Source organism: Rhinichthys klamathensis, unplaced genomic scaffold (assembly GCF_029890125.1).
Source record: "Rhinichthys klamathensis goyatoka isolate OS25496 unplaced genomic scaffold, OSU_Roscu_1.1 h1tg000021l_1, whole genome shotgun sequence".
Taxonomy (NCBI): domain Eukaryota; kingdom Metazoa; phylum Chordata; class Actinopteri; order Cypriniformes; family Leuciscidae; genus Rhinichthys; species Rhinichthys klamathensis.
Window position 1 is genome coordinate 2,192,150 of NW_026606572.1, and position 18,618 is coordinate 2,210,767.

The 18,618-nt window shown below is 38.4% G+C and overlaps 1 protein-coding gene across 1 annotated transcript; it reads right to left on the minus strand.

The window, feature by feature from the left end:
• Positions 1 to 935: 935 nt before the first annotated feature.
• On the minus strand, positions 936 to 13,480 carry LOC130076799 (protein mono-ADP-ribosyltransferase PARP4-like). The gene is made up of 33 exons (XM_056242052.1): positions 13,460 to 13,480; positions 13,108 to 13,303; positions 12,878 to 12,992; positions 12,668 to 12,746; positions 12,318 to 12,416; positions 12,048 to 12,206; positions 11,798 to 11,935; positions 11,549 to 11,707; positions 11,269 to 11,420; positions 11,057 to 11,188; positions 10,395 to 10,493; positions 10,095 to 10,278; positions 9,852 to 9,999; positions 9,485 to 9,627; positions 8,135 to 8,266; positions 7,958 to 8,044; positions 7,706 to 7,870; positions 7,564 to 7,607; positions 7,316 to 7,394; positions 7,060 to 7,197; positions 6,731 to 6,938; positions 6,489 to 6,559; positions 5,995 to 6,182; positions 5,811 to 5,910; positions 5,528 to 5,698; positions 4,977 to 5,057; positions 4,815 to 4,895; positions 4,626 to 4,721; positions 3,618 to 3,749; positions 1,837 to 3,486; positions 1,641 to 1,743; positions 1,417 to 1,549; positions 936 to 1,339 (listed from the first exon to the last, which is right to left on the minus strand). The coding sequence occupies exons 1-33, from the start codon at positions 13,478 to 13,480 to the stop codon at positions 1,138 to 1,140; spliced, it is 5,685 nt and encodes a 1,894-aa protein (XP_056098027.1). The 3' UTR covers positions 936 to 1,137.
• Positions 13,481 to 18,618: the final 5,138 nt, after the last annotated feature.

The following is an 18,618-nucleotide window of genomic DNA, read 5'->3' on the forward strand; positions in this document are numbered from 1 at the left end:
CGGTGTAATATGTTTAAGTAAACATTCATATATTCAAGTGTTGCCAGGCACCTCGTAGCTCTTTTTCATCACTTGTGTTTTCCTGCCTTAGAACTGATAAATAAACCTAATTAAAATAAAAAGGCACAATGTCGTCAAAAATACCATTTGAGGAGGGATTTCTATTAAAGTACAGATTAATTTATAGAATATTATTCATTAAATCGGGTGACAAGACAAAGTCTATTTTTTTTAACATTGTAAGAGTAGAATAAAAAGTCAAGAATCCCTAGAACAGCATTTGATTGAGTTCTTGCCACAGCAGTTACTTTGACAGCCTTTTTCACTGAATGAGACATTATTTTACTGACGGATAAAAATAGGCAGAGCTAAACAGAAAAATTACAACCCAATAAGATTTTTTTTGCTCAATTATTTGACATATATTTGAAATTACCTACATTTTTTAATAAATGCAGAGGGCTAATTATAAGTGGCTTGACGAGTAATTCCCAAGGAATAAATATATTATTCTTCTAATAATCATCCCATGATTTTATGCCGTTTTAACTTGTGTAAAAAAAATAAGTTAATCCAGAGAAAGTCCATTAGTAGGATGGATTATTATTACACAGAACAGGAGGCAACAGCTTTTCTGTGACTGTGTGAGCAGGTCCTTGAGGCACCAACGTGTACGGTAACAAACAATATATTTATTTAAATTTACTTAAAAGAAAGACAGCACAAGCACATGTATCAACAAAACATTTGACAAATAGAATTGTTTCATTTTAAATGATAAATCAACATACTGCTTAATAATCATAGATAATGTGATGACCTACATTAGTGGTTGCTCTGCTAGGACATCAGTGAACTTGAGGAGAAATGACTTAATACATCCACTAAAAATCAAACACTACTACACTTGATTAAAAGTACCTGAAAAAAAAAAAAAAAAAGGCTTACAAAACCTTGATACTTTAGAATACAATGAAATTCAGACATTTTACATCAATATTTTGAGTTAATCTTATAGTTCAAAACAGTCTAAATATATTGTTAAGGCCACTTAAAGGCTAGAAAGATTTTTTTGCAACAAGCAAGCAGCAAGTAAAGCAGCAACTGTAAATGAAGGGGGAAGTGTGTGTCCAGTTCCTACATGACTGATACACACGCACGTCTCTCCAGAACAGGTTTGAGAGGGGAATATGGGTGTGGAGAATCACAGCCCAGCAGCTGACGTGTAGATGATTCCCAATCCCGGCCGATCTCCAGCCTGCTGCACACACACGGATACTGTCTGTCTGTCCGACAGGCCCAGTCCACGGCCCTCTTCACTGCCTCCCAGTGCATCGGTCTGAATGGAGAAGAGCACAAAGTTATGGATCAAATACACAAGAGTGAATCACTATGAGTGAGGACGTGTGCTCGTACCTGGGCTCCTGAGACTCTTTCAGCCGGAGGAGAGACTCCAGCAACTGTCCCACTGCCAGCTTCTTCACCCGGATCAGCTGCAGCACCAGCAGAGTCGCCACCAGTCTCAGAATTTCAGCATGAGCCTTCACACCTGACAGACAAAACATGTGACTGATTAACTGATTCTGACAGGCAAACTGTGTCTAAAAAATGAAGAAGATTTGATTTCAAAAGTCTTATACCAAAGGAACGGATGCCTTTCTCCTGAAGGAAGACATTGGCAAAAAAGTCTACGTCCAGGTTGAGGAAGCTGCTCAGTCTCTCAGTGCACTCCCAGTATCCATCCTATATCCAAACACAATACATAAGTTCATATTCCCTTGACTTACACATTTACATACTGTATATAATCTAGTGCATTAAATCATGTGTAAAAACCTCATGTTGAAGCTCAAACAGCTCCTTCCAGGCAACGGTGTCAGGCTTGCTTGTTTTATCTGCCGTGACCGACAGATTCAAGATGTCATGAGGTTTTGTGAAATGTTGAGTCCTTAGTTGAAAACGAGGAGCAGCCCTTTTTGTTGCTTCCAACTTACATTGTGCAGATGTCAGAGTGTCTTGTGGCCGTAGTAGTTTTTGCCGTTCTAGTTGTTGCGCTTTTGGTTGCATTAGTTGTGTTTGTTTTTGATGAGATGCTTCATAAAGTCCAGAGGATGAGGAACCAAGAAAGCCCAAAGGCTCATTCGTACTTTGAAGGAAACAACCAAAGCCACTAGATGCAGGGAGAGAGGGCGGCGTAGACACTGTGGGATAACCAAAGACAGCGGGGCCAGCCGCCTTGCCACAAAAAGATGCATCCACCCTGCGAAAAAAAGCAGGAGCAAAACTAGGAGTGGGAGACAAGTCCTGCTTAGATGCAAGACGAGGAGGAAAAGGAGGACCGTCAAAGAGAGGAGGAGTTGAGGCGTCACGCTGGATCTCTGAGAGACAGCGAAGGGCAGGGAATTCCATCGTTGAAAAAGATGCGCTCGGCCTGCCAAAAAGAGGAGCAGGAGGAGTGGGGCTGGAAGACAAGAACAGATTAGAAGCAAGACTAGGATTTGGAGGAGGACCTGCAAAGAGAGGAGGAGTTGAGGCGTCACGCTGGATCTCTGAGAGACAGCGAAGGGCAGGGAATTCCATCGTTGAAAAAGATGCGCTCGGCCTGCCAAAAAGAGGAGCAGGAGGAGTGGGGATGGAAGACAAGAACAGATTAGAAGCAAGACTAGGATTTGGAGGAGGACCTGCAAAGAGAGGAGGAGTTGAGCCTTCAAGCCCAAGCGCTAGGCGAAGGCCATGGGCATAAGTTTCAAAGAGGAGAGAGTCCGCTGATGCAGAAATATGAAGGGGAGGAGGCACTGAGGAGGCACCCTTGGAGGCGGGGGGAGGGGGAGTTGGAGGGGGAAGCCTGTCACTCCGGGCACCACCAGAAGGACGAGGAGAAATCCAGTGAGCGTTGGAGCGAGGTTCCATTGACCTTTTAAGAAGGACATGACGAATGTGATGAGGAAGGGGAGCATCCATTGAGGCATCTATAGGACTCACGTCTGTCTGTGATGCAAGGTTATAATTTGAGGAGAGAGATTCTACTGAATCATAGTAACAGGGAACTTGAAGGTTAAGAGGCATTGAGGCTGCAGTGGGAGGAGGAAGTCTGTCACTCATGGAGACACCACCAGTAGGTTCCACTGACTCAAGAAGAACATGGCCAACAGGACTGGGAGCATCCATTAAGGCACTAATCTTAGCGGCAGGGGGAGGGGGGGGTTGAGGCTTTGAATAACTTACATCAGAACTAGAAGAACGGCTACATAATCTTTCTGAATCTAATCTGAAACCGTGAATGCTACCTTCAAAACGTGAAGGACGCCAGCTGCTACTGGAGCAAAGACGAGGGAGAGCTGCAGATGCTTCCATTATAAAATCCTCAATAGGATCCTCATAGTCATCCTCTGAATCATTTTCATCATCATCAAATGCAAATTTACGAGCTGAACTGTGCAGAATAAGAGATGTGGAGCCGCTACTGCGCCATTCCTCTGAATCCATCTAAAAATAAATAAATAAATAAATAAAAATGATTGGTGTGAATACTGAAGATCTGAATACTGAATGATGCCAGCTTAGATACTACATTAAGTGACAACAGCTGTAATTGACCATTTTGTTGTTACCCTAACATCATCAGCACAAATAATGTGCTCAACCATGAGCTTCTCTTCAGTCCAGCCCATATATGGCAAAATATCCACATCCTCTTCTGATATGAGTTTAGGAATATCTGTCAATCCAGCGTCAGGCTCATTCTGGTCCTACAAAGAGCAAATGAGGTCACAAAAGTCATTTTAGTTTAACTTTCATATATCACACTTTAGCAAAAATTGTTATTTACTTATATCAGAGAATTTTTGGTATATTTTCATTATCAATATTTGGTATATTTTCATTATATAGCATCTGCAATAAATTTTGCCGCTGGGCCATTTAGTGTCCCAAGTCTGAAAATGCGATTCACAATGTGCACAGATGGTCACCTTTTATTTTTATTACAACATTTTTAACTAATGATTATAATAGGCAAGTATAAGGAAAAGCTGCCTAAAAACACATGCAAGAAACTAATAATTTGAATAGCTACACGATTAGACATTAAAGGCATAAATGCTTGAGAAAATTGTATTATTTAAAATTGTCTATGAATTAAGAAAAGGTAGAAGATGTTACTTAGGTACTATATGTTATTTTACATTTGTTTGGTCACCCTTTTACTCTGTAATGGTTTGCTCTGTTTTACTATTGAACAGTCTTTACGAATAGGTGTTTTACGAAATTCAAATTTACGAATAGGTGGTAATACACTATTCGTAAAGGCGGTTCAATAGTAAAACAGAGCAAACCATTACAGAGTAAAAAGGGTGACCAAACAAATTTAAGCTAGAAAGAAAGAGCAACATAGTTTTTGACTTTTTTGTTTGTTTCTCTTGATCTTGAAACTGAAACTTGAACAAAAGACACAATTCTTTGCACTAAAGAACAACGAAAGATTATTGCTGTTGTTACAGATAAATTAGATTTAAGTTTTTTAATGAATTTTTAATATTATATAATTTAAAAAAGCCATATATTGTTACTATATGTTTAGAATGAATGATCTGAACACATAATCCCTACATTATCAGTAATCATACCCTCTCTTCGATGGCGACAAAGCTTGTGAACTGGGACAAGATGGAGAACTCTTTACTGAGCTCAATGATGTAGGACTTCAGCTCTGCTTTCTTCCCCTGATAGAGAGATACAAGACAACAAGTCAAGTTCTTCTGTTAGCAAATTTGCCAGTTCTATTAAAAACAGCAACAATCAGCAAAATATTGCACCTCATGTTCTGCTTCACTGTTGCCTAGAATGCCATCTTCATAGTCTCTGATGATCGCTCTTGCTGTTAACTTGTGAAGGAACTACACACACACACACTCAAATGCCTGATAAAAAATTGATGATGTTTCAGATTATATTTAGTATTTAAGATGTTCACTCACAGTTCCTTTCGTCTTTTGTAGTTCTGTGGTGGAAACCATTGTTTTGATCTCATTCCCACTCAAATCTCCAAACAGTGTGGCCTAAAAGAGTAAATATTACACCATTCAAATGAAATTTACAGCAGCAATTAACATAACTATATGAAGAACAATATTTAATTACTTTCATTTATAGTATGCAACAATATTACTATACTCTGAATAAGTGTCAATATTTACCTACATACTGTATATTTTAAAATATTTTAATATAAAAAATGCCATACAAAATCTTCATGAACATGATAATGCAAACAAACAGTTGATTCAGAGCTTTGAATGTATTTTATGAAACAGTTGGAAATAATTCATGGAAATAAATCAAACTCTAACTCTAATAGTAAAAAATACTAAAATTATAGCTAGATCCATAATGTTTCTTAATTTTACAGTTTTAGCAAAATCTTTGCGGATATATTGTGAATATTACAATATATTACTCAGTCCTAACTACAATAAGTAACAACCATCTGCAACACAATCGGATCAGCTGGTAAATAGCGCAGGTCTACCTGAGTGCAGTGCGGCACAAAGCCGTATATGAGAGTGTGACAGTCACTGAAGAGGCCGTGAAGCTGTGAGGGGGCTTGAACAGGAGGAGGCGCTGTGGGATTAAACTGCTGCCACTTCACTGCCACTGATCTGCAGCCTGGAGACTCCATACGCTGAACCTGAGCGCGCACCTGAAATTACCAGCATATCTAGTAAACTCAAGCCTCAGAGCGGCCCATGTTGAACAGATAATGTTCCCTTTTTCTTAATAAAAACAACAATACAATTAACAGCGTGATTCACCTTCTCTGCCCAAGTGTGTTTCATCTTTGTGTCAAAAAATTCACATGTTCCTCCACCTGCTTGAGCCAAAGCTCTGAGCATATGACGATTAGCTGTCAAGCTAGACAAACACAAACAGAAACTGTAGGTTCAGGAATGAATTGAAGTGTTAAAGAGATTTGTGTTGAACTCTTCAAAGGCAGACCTGAGTCCACAGGTGAAGAGGCGCGTGTGGCAGGAGTTTTCTCGGACCAGCTGTAGGGTCAGAGGCTGGTTCTGAACATGTCCATCAGAGAGTAGCAGGATGTTCCTCACGCCCCGGCAGGGAGACAGCAGGCTCAGGCTCTGGAGAGGCCGCCACAGCTCAGTGCCGCCACCAGCGCCACTACAGGACTGAAGAGACCACACATGCAATGACAACTTTAGTGATTAACCAAGGGCTCAAGGTCTAACTGGTTAGTGTGGTACAGTTACACCCTGCTGGATGATTCTGTAACTACAACATTATGGTGGCAAAACATCTCGCTCTAATTGGAACTGAGTGTCCATGAGCAACAACTGAAAAGCTGAAATGAAGGGAAGATGATGCATAATGTCTCCTGATGGAAGAAGTCAAAAACACAGAAGAATATCTCAATATGCCCTCTTTCAAAGCACAGAAGAAACACTCATCTTTAACCATTTTTTAACATTACTCACCATAATAAATTTTCTGGCTGGTTCAGAGGCTTCATCTAAAGGCACTGGAGCAGGAAAAGCTTCCTTGTAATCTTAAAAACACACACATTTTAAGATTAACACTATGTGAATGAAGGACCAGCATATAATATTCTTCACCCATAATACTTCACTGTGAATTACAAGAATAATAGGGAAATAAAAGTTTCTATATTACAAGATGATCACTAGAACAACAGCAGAATGTTTCAGTGAGCACTAACCAGTGCTGAAAGAGATGATGTTGATCTTCAGTGAGCGGTCCAGAGATTTGAGGACTTGAAGGGCAATCCTGCGGGCGTTCAGCATGGCGTCTCCCCGCATGGACTTGGAGGAGTCCAGTAGAATCACCACATCGCTCACACTGGACGGATCTCCAGAGCTGGAAACCCCGCTTGACTTAAAGTCTGGATAAAACACCAGCATGCAGGCCTGCAGGGATCAGACTCAGAGAGTGTCAGAGAACGACCTTTCTGTGTGTATTTTAGATCAGGCCATGTGAAAGGCCTTTTTGTCTGCAATTTGAATCAGATGTGACTGATTATTTCATTACCTGACTATATTTATCCGGATGGTTCTCGACCCACATCCTGGGCATGTGGATATTAGAAAGACTGAAGGACACCTGTAACCCTTCAGATCCAAGAGTCTGTCCCGGTAACGTGCTGACCACTGCCTTACAGTCGGTCATCTGAACGGGAAAAACACTGATACTGATAATAATACTGTTCATAACCAAATATGTTTTATTTCCTTGGAGAACACAACAAGTATTTAGTAAGACGATCCACAAAAATAAGTAAAATAACCTTGGTTTTGATGCGGTGTGAAGAACTCAAGTTGATGATCTCGTAAGGCATTTCGATGGACATAGACAGAGAAAACTCCCTGAGGAAAGAGGGAACGAATGAAAGAGAGTGTGATATTATAAAGACAACTTGGTTTGCTAAATTAAATAATTGTCTTTAATATTGTAACTAATCAGCAGATGCATTTAGATTTTTAGTGAATCTTTAGTGAATATCCCTGTGAATTCCCCAGTGTTTGAGACTCTCACCCCTCTGACTGAAGCTCCGTCACACCAATCTTTTCAACAGTTGTCTGAAATACAACAAAACTCTCAGTCAAAACACTGTAACTAACAGCAGCAACCCATTCAGTATTTTCAATACAGTGACTAAAGACCAATCATGTTGTACCTGAGTTGTCATATTAAGGGCGGCGCTCTGTTGCCATGGTGCCACGCTGCCAGCCAGTGAGAAGACTATAGAGCCTGATCTCACCACCAGCTCAGTGATGAACGTCACCTTGATCAAAACTGTGGCTCCGGGAGGAAGGTTCCCCACGCTGATAGTGAATACATCCTGCCTCACATAAACACATGACCTTAAAGAAGTCTTCTGTTATTATCACTCATGCATCAGAGAAAGAAACAGTAGTAAGTAACTCACAGGTGCATCCTGGTCCATCAGGTAGGCTCCATGTCCCTTCTCTATGGCTTGCTTATACTCCTTACGAGCCTGCTCTTTTTCCTTTACCTACAGGACAAAGAAAGACATTGAAAACTGATGAGAAAGCAGTTATGAAGAGCAAAAGCTGCATTTGACAGATTCTGAATGACTTTGCACCTTTCCAACGACGTGTTTTCCATTGATAAAGGCTTCAAATCCACACACTGCTGCCGTCTCCTCCAGTGGAAAGACGTACTTTGCTTCAATGGGAACAGCACTCTTGTTTGTGTAGGTCTGAAAAATGATGACCTGATGACAGAGCAGAAAAAGTTTTGGTTTTGCTTACAGTTTGAAATTGTCATTATAATTTTGCTATGGTTCTTTCTTTCTTTTATTTTGTTCTTTTATTTTGTTTTAAGTTCTTGATCACCATGTCATGTCTTGTTCCTATTGCACACCCTAACTGTGTCCATTGCTGTTTTGTTTTCAACTGCCACAAAATTTAACAACACATTTTTGACCACCCCACATTTGCTGTCAGCCTCTTCATCACTAATTAAAATGTTCACATTTTTAATCATTATATTTTCTGATATTTCACTTATTCTATTTATCCTTTATTCTGACTTTTTATATTTCATAACTTTGTTGAACACACGATTGACCTTGGCAGTTAGAGAAAACAGTGATGCTTTGATTGAAAAACACACACACACACACATTTTAACTATTTATTTGAGTCCACTTAAAATAAATGATTTACAGGGACACAACTACTATAGATGCAGTCAAATGCATGCACATAATCATGGACAAGCGGCATACAGCAGATCTTCACTATATTTAGCGTCACTCAGTTGTTATGGGTACAAGTAGCACCATCTCCGCCAAATATGACGGCTGCCTATAATAGCAGACAGAGCGCAGTACTTTGCTAGCCGTTTAGCCCTCTCTTTGGGCATCCCTAGTTGTTGAAGCCCCCTTACAACCAGCCTGTGTGTGTGTCCTAAGCTGCCAAATATGAGCACAAGAAGTCGGCTCTGATAACCTAGTTCTGAGATGATGTTTAGAAGTGGTTGATATTTAATCATCTTAGTCATAAAGGCTTCTTCCATACTAGAGTCAAAGGTACATGCAACCTCCACAACGAACACCTCGCTGATCTCCTCATTAATCACAACAATATCTGGTGTATTTGCAAGCACATGAGAAAAGGTTTCAGAGCTATTACAATTCTGAAACATAGATGATTTTACACAAGAATGTTTGTACATTTTTACAGCAGATGAGAAATGGCTTGATATGTCCTTCACTATAAGATCCACTATTCTGTCGTGGCGTGCGATGTACATTCCTTTATAGGCATGGCAGCCATTCAAGATGTGTGGCAGTGTTTCAGTGATCTGTTCTGTAGTGTGATGCAAACAATGAGGTACCTGAGTTGTAGGAGACAAACACACACACACACACACACACACACACACACACACTCGCAGTCCAGCAGTAGCGCCAACTGTAGTATCACACCTGACACAGCAGGTCCATCAGTTTGCACCTCACATTGACGGCCTGAAGAGGAATTTTCTGACCATTGCTGTCCAGCAAACCTGCAGTCATCTCCTCCAGAGGGTTTTTAGTGGACTCCAAACCATCACTGTCATCACTGGACACTAAAGAAACACATCAAACAAAACCAATGATCAATTTCACAAATCCAAATCAGAGCATTCAGCTTTACAGAGCATCAGATGTCCCTGAGGAATGATTTTTCCCTTCACCATGTCACCATGTACACCATTATTATGAGGGGTTGTTTAGTGGGAGTTAAACTCAAACAGATTCCTCCACATATAAAAGCTCTTTCTACATGTCCTGTTCACTGGACGTTACTCACAGACGTCAGACGTGTCAGCGAGCTGTGTGAGCTCCACAACTGTGTTGATATGAGGCTGGAACTCTTTTAACTCGTCTCCCTCCAGAGTGTACTGAACCACATACTTCAGTCTGATCTGCTCTGTGTTATAGACAACAAACTCATCATCCTGTCAAATAGAAACCAGCACACACAAACACAAGAATCACATTAGATCCCAAAAACATGAGCAGAAGAATTGAGTACAGAGAAAATGACTAGCACCTCAAATTCAGAGAGTCTGTTGGGTGTGCGGTGGACTCCATGTACACTGTGGTAGCCTTCAGGGGCGCAGGTCAAAGTGGTGTCTTTCTTCAGCAGGTCTTTGCACCGACCCAACGCCACTTCACACACCAACAACAACCGAGAGCCGTCAGTTACACTGGGCTTGGAGTATTTCACACTAGTGCTTTAACACAGAGCAGAAACTTACTGACTGGCTCAAGTCTTCAGTTGTCATGAAAGTGGAGTATTCATAAATCTGTTATATTAAAAGATGCCTGAGAAATGCAAAAGACCACTGACTTTAGAGAGTCACTGAAGTAGATTCCTCCTCCAAGATTCCCGATATCCGTCCTCTCAATTCCATGCTGTTCGACTCCAACTCTGGGCAGCAGCAGACCTCTACATAGAATATTCCATTAAAAATGTAAATTACATGATAAAACAAATAAGCAATCAAATGAATGACAATGAATTGCATTAACACTTGCTGAGAAAATCCCAAAAATGAACAAAAGACATTACTTGATTATTGCAGAAGAGCAAATCATTGAATAGACATTACAAAAAGTGATTTCTGTCAATTATTAGTCAGATATTAGAGATAAAAAAAAAAAGAAAGTTTTTCAGGGTTGGTCTACATTGTGTTTTTAGTATTGCTCATTTCCTCTATTTTTACATTTAGATTAATTTTCCATAATTTATTAATCATTTAATAACATGGTTAAATGTAATCTTTTTACATTAAATGCAAATCTCAACAACAACATCCATTTTTATACATTATAATGTTGGGATTTCTAAATTCACTTACTATCAGCCATAACTAGAAACATGGTTCAACCACACCTACTGTGTCTGTCTTCACTTACTCCACCACAGTATATGGTCTGTCATAAACATAGGTTTGTGTGGTTTTGTTACTATGTGTAAATATTATTATTTTTTAAAGAATATGTTCTTACCGTGACAGTATTCCAACAAAACTACTGGGACTAGTGGAGTGAAGGAGAGGCTTAATGTTGCCTATATCCTCCCAAAACATTTGAAGCTCCACCCCTCTGCTTACACGCAGTATCTGCTGAATCTGAACAGGCCTATAGTGGATACAAGATTAACACCATCATAATATATTCATGTTTGAACTTCAGACCACAATCATCACAATCAAGTTTACCTTTCATGAAGCAGTTGAGAGACAACATGAAACTCAGGGTTTTGTGGTGGAACAACCTCAATGCTGCACCTCAGAGCTCGATACTTTCCCAGAGACGAGGGCGAGGGGCTTCCCAGAGTGGCTTCACTCACATTCAAAATGTCTCTTATCAGCTGAGGACGACAGAAGAGTTTAAAGTACCAGTCTGCACTGTGGAGTTAAAATCCAAATCGAAGAATCTACCAAAATCCCCAAATGTGAAGGAATCTATATAACTGTATACTATAATTGCATACGTTACCTGACAAAGATCTAGTTTCTGAGACACAAGCTTGTGTTTGGAAGGAGGGTCGATCATTCTGAGGGGTAGAAGAGTGTTGACCTCCTCTAGCAGGGCCTTGACTTCATCCTCTTTCTGAGTCTTTTGTGCCTGCAGTAACAATCCCTCCACCCTGCTCACCTGCAACAGCAAAGAGACATTAAACACACAACATTCCTGTGAGCTTCATGATTGGATGTGGGTGTGTGATTATCAAAGGCTCATTCTCACATCATTAAGGCTGATTCTGGAGACAGGGACTGTCAGGATGTCACTAAGGGAACCGAGAGCTTCGGTCCAAACCAGCTCCACAAAGACGCCAACTTGCTGTGATAATGAGCTGCAGTTCAGCTTCTCCTCCAACAGAAGCTGCAAATCAAAAGATGAACTGATTTTAATCTCATTGGACACGTTATATATGCACATACTGTACAGTATCAACTGAATAAAATAGATCTTCATAGAGATGTTTCTGTCTAACCTGCTGCAGGCTGTAGGACGCCAAGTGTTCAACCTCAGGAGGAAGGGTGTGAGTCCTTGTGAATCCCTGTGTCTCCATCTCCTTCATCAGCAGCAGATACGCTTCCACAGCATCCTCAGACGTCACGCAGTACACAAGCTTGTCCTGCACCACTGCGCTCTACAGTGAGAGAGTGTCAAGACTGTCAAGTGTTCATTACCTCTCTCACAATATATGAGTCCTATGATAACAACATCTAAACAGTTTAAACGGTGTTCGAGATGACCAAACCTCAGCTTCATGCAAGATTGAAGACAACACACGATACTGCTGGCCTTTTCGTCCTCTGGCACTCTGCAGCTCCAAAACAGACAAAGTCTTGGGTTTGACCTGCAACAGGCATGAAAACACCTTCAAACTCAGGCAGTGATGGAGGCTACACTAATCACTTCAGGAATGTGTTAAACTGGTCATCATACATTTATCATTATTTTATACTATTTATCTGTCTGATTTCAGTAAGTTGTAGAAGTTCAGAATGAGTTGTTTTTGCAGGTTAGAGTGAATATAGATTGTGTTTTACATAGTACATGACCTCTTTTAATTCAAAGATCAATGTAAATAACATTTTTCTCACTCACCTGCTCAAAAACTGAATACTTGGCCACTTGAAAATGTGAAGGAAATTCAGGCAGCTCATGGTCGCCGCCTCTGTAAAATCTGCATTGAGTAAATGCAAAGATGCAGTCAGGTAAACTAGCACATCTAAATAAATGATGTGAAAAATGTAGAACAATAAATAAACTTCAATAATTCTCAAGAACTGAAAGTGACAAAAAACAAGAGCATACCTGAACCTGCTAAGACTGGGTCCGCCCTTCTCAAGAGTCCCAATCTCAATCTTTGAGAGTTCAGGCTGATCTTTGAACTCCTCTTTTTGTTGTATCTGGGTCGACACTTTTCCCTCTTTATGGTGAAAAACAACATTATGTCAACAGAGCCGCAAAAATGTATGTTTTAATCTCACTTAATAATCTTATAACCTAAAAACAATGTAAAATAAATTTCAGGAATCTCTTACCTGGACAAGAGATGAATTCAGAGGTGGGATAAGCCAGCTGTGGGGCCAAATCATGCTCCGGCAAAGGCAGGAGATGCCCTTCATCCAGACAGCACCACACATACTGCGTCCCAACCACTGGGATCCGGAGCTTCTGGATGCTGCGCTGCCGGTTACTGCTCAGGTCATTCACACTGCTAGTGACTACAAAAGAGCACTGGAGAAGAGAAAAGCAGGTCAGAAGACACACTGCAGCGCTTTAGTGATTTTAAGTAGAAACATTGCACACTTCTGTGTCACTTATTTTAAGTTGCCATGTTATTGTTGTAGGAACTAACATAAAATTAGCCTATAGAGAGTAGTTCATTTTAACCCGCTGGTACTGGTCGGTCATTTTAGACCGAAAAATTGGCAAGAGTGCAAAATAAACACATTGACTTGAGCGTTTACTAGTTGAGCCAGAAGACTTTACTAAGAGGTTGAAAAATCAGTGCCAGATGGATCAAACATACTGAGATTTTTACACTTTAATCAAATTTTTATTTTTGAATTAATTATAGGTAAAATACTTTGTTAAAATAATGTTCAGGTTTGACTGACGCACAAACTGACACTTCAATTTAAAAAAAAAAAAAAAAAAGCTAAACTTTGACAAGTGCAAAACCTAGCCTAATTAATGTAAGTAATTATGTCTGAAAACCCTGTTCAAAGAAAGGGAATTGCACAGGCCTGTGTATTTATTTATATATGGGACATGCTACAGAATTGGTGCAAACTGCTGTCCGACAACCAAAAAACACATTTAAAAAGCATTTAAGTATTCAAATTTTAGATGTTAACTAAGATCCTTCTATTATCTATTGAATCCCACAATAATATTTAAAATATAAGTAAGCTTAATATATATAAAATCATCATTTATTGTGTACTTTCAATTGGGAGGTGGCTGTCCCGAACCCCAACATTTCAACTTGTGAAAATGATATTGAAATATTATTTTTATTTCCATTGTTGTTTTTAAAATATCTTTTTGATTTCTTTTAAAAAGTAAAAAAATTTTTTTTAAACATATTTTATATTTTAAATCATGAAACTTTATGTAAAAAAATGTGTCCCGCATTTTCATGTCACTACCGAAACAGTGTGTGTTTTATTTAGTCCATTGGCTGAGACAGATTTTAACCACACCCCTACATTTTTGATTAGGAAATATTCTTGTGTGCCTCTCTCTCATAGCCTCTCTTTCATTATAGTTAGGTATCATCATTTTGAGGGAAATGTGTTCAAAAGTCTGAAAATCTGTGTGTAACTTTAAGGGACGTCACTACCAAACACCTTTTTCTGCAATTAAGCAAACTTTTTTGGGTGTAATTCCATAAAAATTCGTTTTTATGTGTATACAACTGTTCAGAACTGTGCTAGGTAACCATGTGCAGGCTATCATCTTTGAACTAGGCTCAAAAGTATCTTAAATTGTCACTACCGAAACATGTGGTGAAGTTTCGGTTGTGACATCATGGTTTTTAGTCTTATTCGATAAAATTTAGTTTTTGTGTGTGTACAACTGTTCAGAACTGTGCTAGGTAACCATGTGCTCGTTATCATCTTTGAACTAGGCTCAAACGTATCTTAAATGGTCACTACCGAAACAGTCATGACCGAAACATGCCATCATTGTTTTGGTAGTGACAAAAGGGAACACATAATCATTTGATTATGTTGATAGTTCCAAAGGCATAAATAACTCACTATGGAAGCATTTAAACAATTTGACTAACAAATCAAATAAACATAAAAAGATCACAGAAATTAATATCAATGGCAATAGTATAAGCGATCGTGCCACTATGGCTAATGAATTCAATTCCTGTTTTGTACAGTCAGTTGAACAATTATCAAAAGATTTCCAGCCCGTTAATCCTTTTAATCTTTCATTGAGAGACACCTCAATCGATTCATTTTATATTAAAGAGGTGTCGGAAGCAAAAGTTGCAGATATAATTAATAAACTTTCAAATTCCAAGTCAAATGACATTTTTATGATGAATAGTTGTTTTCTTAAAAATTATAAAGATGTTCTTGTCAAACCATTGACCCATCTCATTAATCTCTCCATAAGAACCAGTACATTTCCCAGTGCATGGAAGAAAGGAATAATTATCCCTGTGTTTAAAGGTGGTAGCCAAAACTCTATGAGCAACTATCGCCCTATATCGATTTTACCAGTTTTATCAAAAATAATTGAAAAAGTAGTAGTAGTGCAACTGGTGGACCATTTAGAAGCCAGACAGCTCCTCCATTGTCACCAGTTTGGGTTTAGACCAGGTTACTCGACAGAAATAGCAAACTGCTGTTTAATTGAAAATGTAAAAAAGTCCCTAGACAAAGGTAATGTGGTAGGAGCCATATTTATCGACCTTACAAAAGCATTCGATATGGTCAATCATAGTTTGCTTTTATCCAAAATGTTAAATTTAAATTTTTCAAATGAGGCAGTGTTGTGGTTTACATCTTATCTCCACTCTAGAGTGCAGTGTGTTAAAGTTGATCAAAAGGTATCTGCACTTTCAAACATAAAAATGGGCATTCCACAGGGCTCTATACTTGGCCCTTTGCTGTTTATAAATGACTTACCTCTGCACTGCTCAGGTGCCAGTTGTCAGCTTTATGCGGATGATGCAGTTCTTTATGTACCCGCCAAGTCACCTGAGCAGGCTGCAGCTGTACTGTCCACTAGTATGTCTGACATTCAACAGTGGCTCATTCAAAATCAGTTAGTTTTAAATTTCTCAAAAACAGTTTCCATGTTTTTTTCCATTAAAAAAATAGATATAAAAGGAAGATTTAATATTAAAGCTGCAGTCCGTAGCTTTTCCTCTTTGTCGCCATCTCTCTGTTCGAAATCTGTAACTGCAGTGATTCGCGGAATTATCATCTTTACGTGGGTTGTAAATCGGCATGAAACAGCGCGGATGAACACAGTGCTTTGAGGCGAGTGCTGCTGTCAGTCACCGCGCTGTGTGGATACTGTCATACAGAATCACAGATTCACTTTTTGAAAATTTGACCAACATAAGAATTTTCATAAGAAAATGTCTTCTGAACAAGTAAGTAACATCCATTTTTGTTCTGACCAACTAAGGGGGGAAAGCATTCGACATGATAAGCTTCATTAGATTTAATCAACGCGATTTACAGCAACCGTGCAAATTATAGCCTACTTTGTTCTCAAATTGTTCATGTTAACAACATCAGCATCGCGTGACTAATGTTAAATTTAATGTGTTTTATGGTTACCTGCTGTGTAGTTCAGAATTCATATTCTCCATAATAGCAAAACGATTAAGGCACAACAAAGGAAACTCCATAACTGTGTGAATTAAGAAAACGTACTGTTACACGATTGAACTATTGAAATGTCTTACTTGTTCAGCAGAAAAAAGCCGTCTCTTCTTCCGTTTTGAACCCCTTCAAAACACGGAGTTCACGCACTTTTCAAAAGCCCCGCCGATGTTTAAATCCTTGTGTTCGCATGAGACGGTTTCTTTCTCTTTCTCTAGCCACCTTAAATCCGAAGTACGAAGTCTTTTGGGTTTTATAACTGCTGAATCTCCAGTTGACACTGATGATTGTTGTTTGGATCTTTCTGGATGCCATAAGTTTAATTATGTAAAGTGCTGCGAGAAAAGTCTATACATCTAAACATCTCGTCACGCGCAGTATAGCCGGCTAGCCGAAACTCCTTCTTTATGTGTACGGGTGTAACGTAATGACGCAAAGACATGCTCGAATTTCCCGCGGAAACCCACCAGTACCACTGGAATTAAAATCATTATTACAAGCTAACCGTTTTGAATCTAGCTATGGCAAGCAGATAGTTTTGACCACTGGCAAAATATGTTTTTTTTTATATAATTATTTTGGATTATTTTCAACTTAAAAAAGTTACGGACAGCAGCTTTAAGTTACAAAATAAAGAAATTCATCCAGTTACAGAATTTAAATATTTAGGATTAGTTTTAGATCCTCAACTTAAATTTGAAAAACATATAAAGAAAATCCTAAAAACATTACAAAGTAATCTCAATTGTTTTAAACTAATTAGAAGCTACATACCAAGTCAGGCAGCCCTGCTGTACATGCATGCTATGAAATTTTCTCATATATCATATTGCATGACAACATGGGCACAAGCCGCTCCCACTGCAATCAAACGCATAGGTTCTTTATATAATCGAGCAATACAACTTTTGGATAAAAAAAAACATTACGTTATCATCATTGCAGCATCTTTAAGAAATATAATTTAATGAATTTTGATAGCTTTAGTAGCTTTTCCTTTCTTAAACTAATTTATAAGTGCATTAATCATTTAGCACCTGAGCCACTAAGTACATTTATTGAGAGACAGGACAACATCCGAGTCACTAGGAGCTCCACAAATCATGACTGTAAAATAACATACTGCAGGACCAGCTTTGGACAGACGGCCTTCTCTGTGAAGAGTTCTAAACTCTGGAACTCATTACCTTTTGAAATCAAGACTGTGCCTGACTTTAAGATGTTCACTTCCAGGCTTAAAAACTGGTTAAAAATAAACCAAAAGTGTACTCATTTTTAATTATTATAAAAGTTGTATATGATATGTATGTATGTTTATATTATTATTATTATTTTTATTTTTTTATTGAAGTAGTTAATCATGTAAATTGTATTATGTATAAAAGCCCTTCCAGGGACAGGAGTTGAAAATTAGCAATAGCTATAAACTTTATATGCAACACTTCAGTGACATGCTTGGTTTTGACACTATGTTTGTTTGCATTGTCCTTGTCAAATAAAAAAATAAAAAATTATTTGGGGGAAATAAACAAAATTTGTACAGTTATGCAAATCATTAGTATCTTAGTATGTTTTAGTAGTGTTTTAGTATGCAAGTTAAATTTCTGTAATGTGATGTGGTCGCTACCAAAACATTACTGCCACTACCGAAAATGTGCCGTCACTCACGACCGAAACATGGATGTTTTGTCTAAAATAAAGTATACTGAATTATCAACTAAGATGTTATTATAGTGTTTGGTTCAATGTATATTCAAACTAATGATTCCTTAACTTTGAAATCAGTATGATTAACTTAATGCCTTTTACAAAGAAAGATTGGGTTCAAAATACAACAAATCTTATAAATTACACTTGAAATATTGTTAAAATAGTAATTGTTATTGATTTACCTGTGAAAACTTTTTTTTTTTAAATAGCAAAAAATATATTTACAAGGTACAAAATATTAATAGGCCAATATACAACTTCTTATTAAATGATTTATTATTGTGTTTCGGTAGTAACAAATTTAGGGAGAGGAAAAATATTCCAAAACTTTCTGAAAATACAATATGAAATGTGTACCCTTGGATATTATACAATTTGCATACATACAAAATTTGTGGAAAAAGACACCTTTTTTTCAAGCCGTTTCCAAATCTGACTTGAACCAATTCTGTAGAATGGCCCATATAGGGCTATACAGGA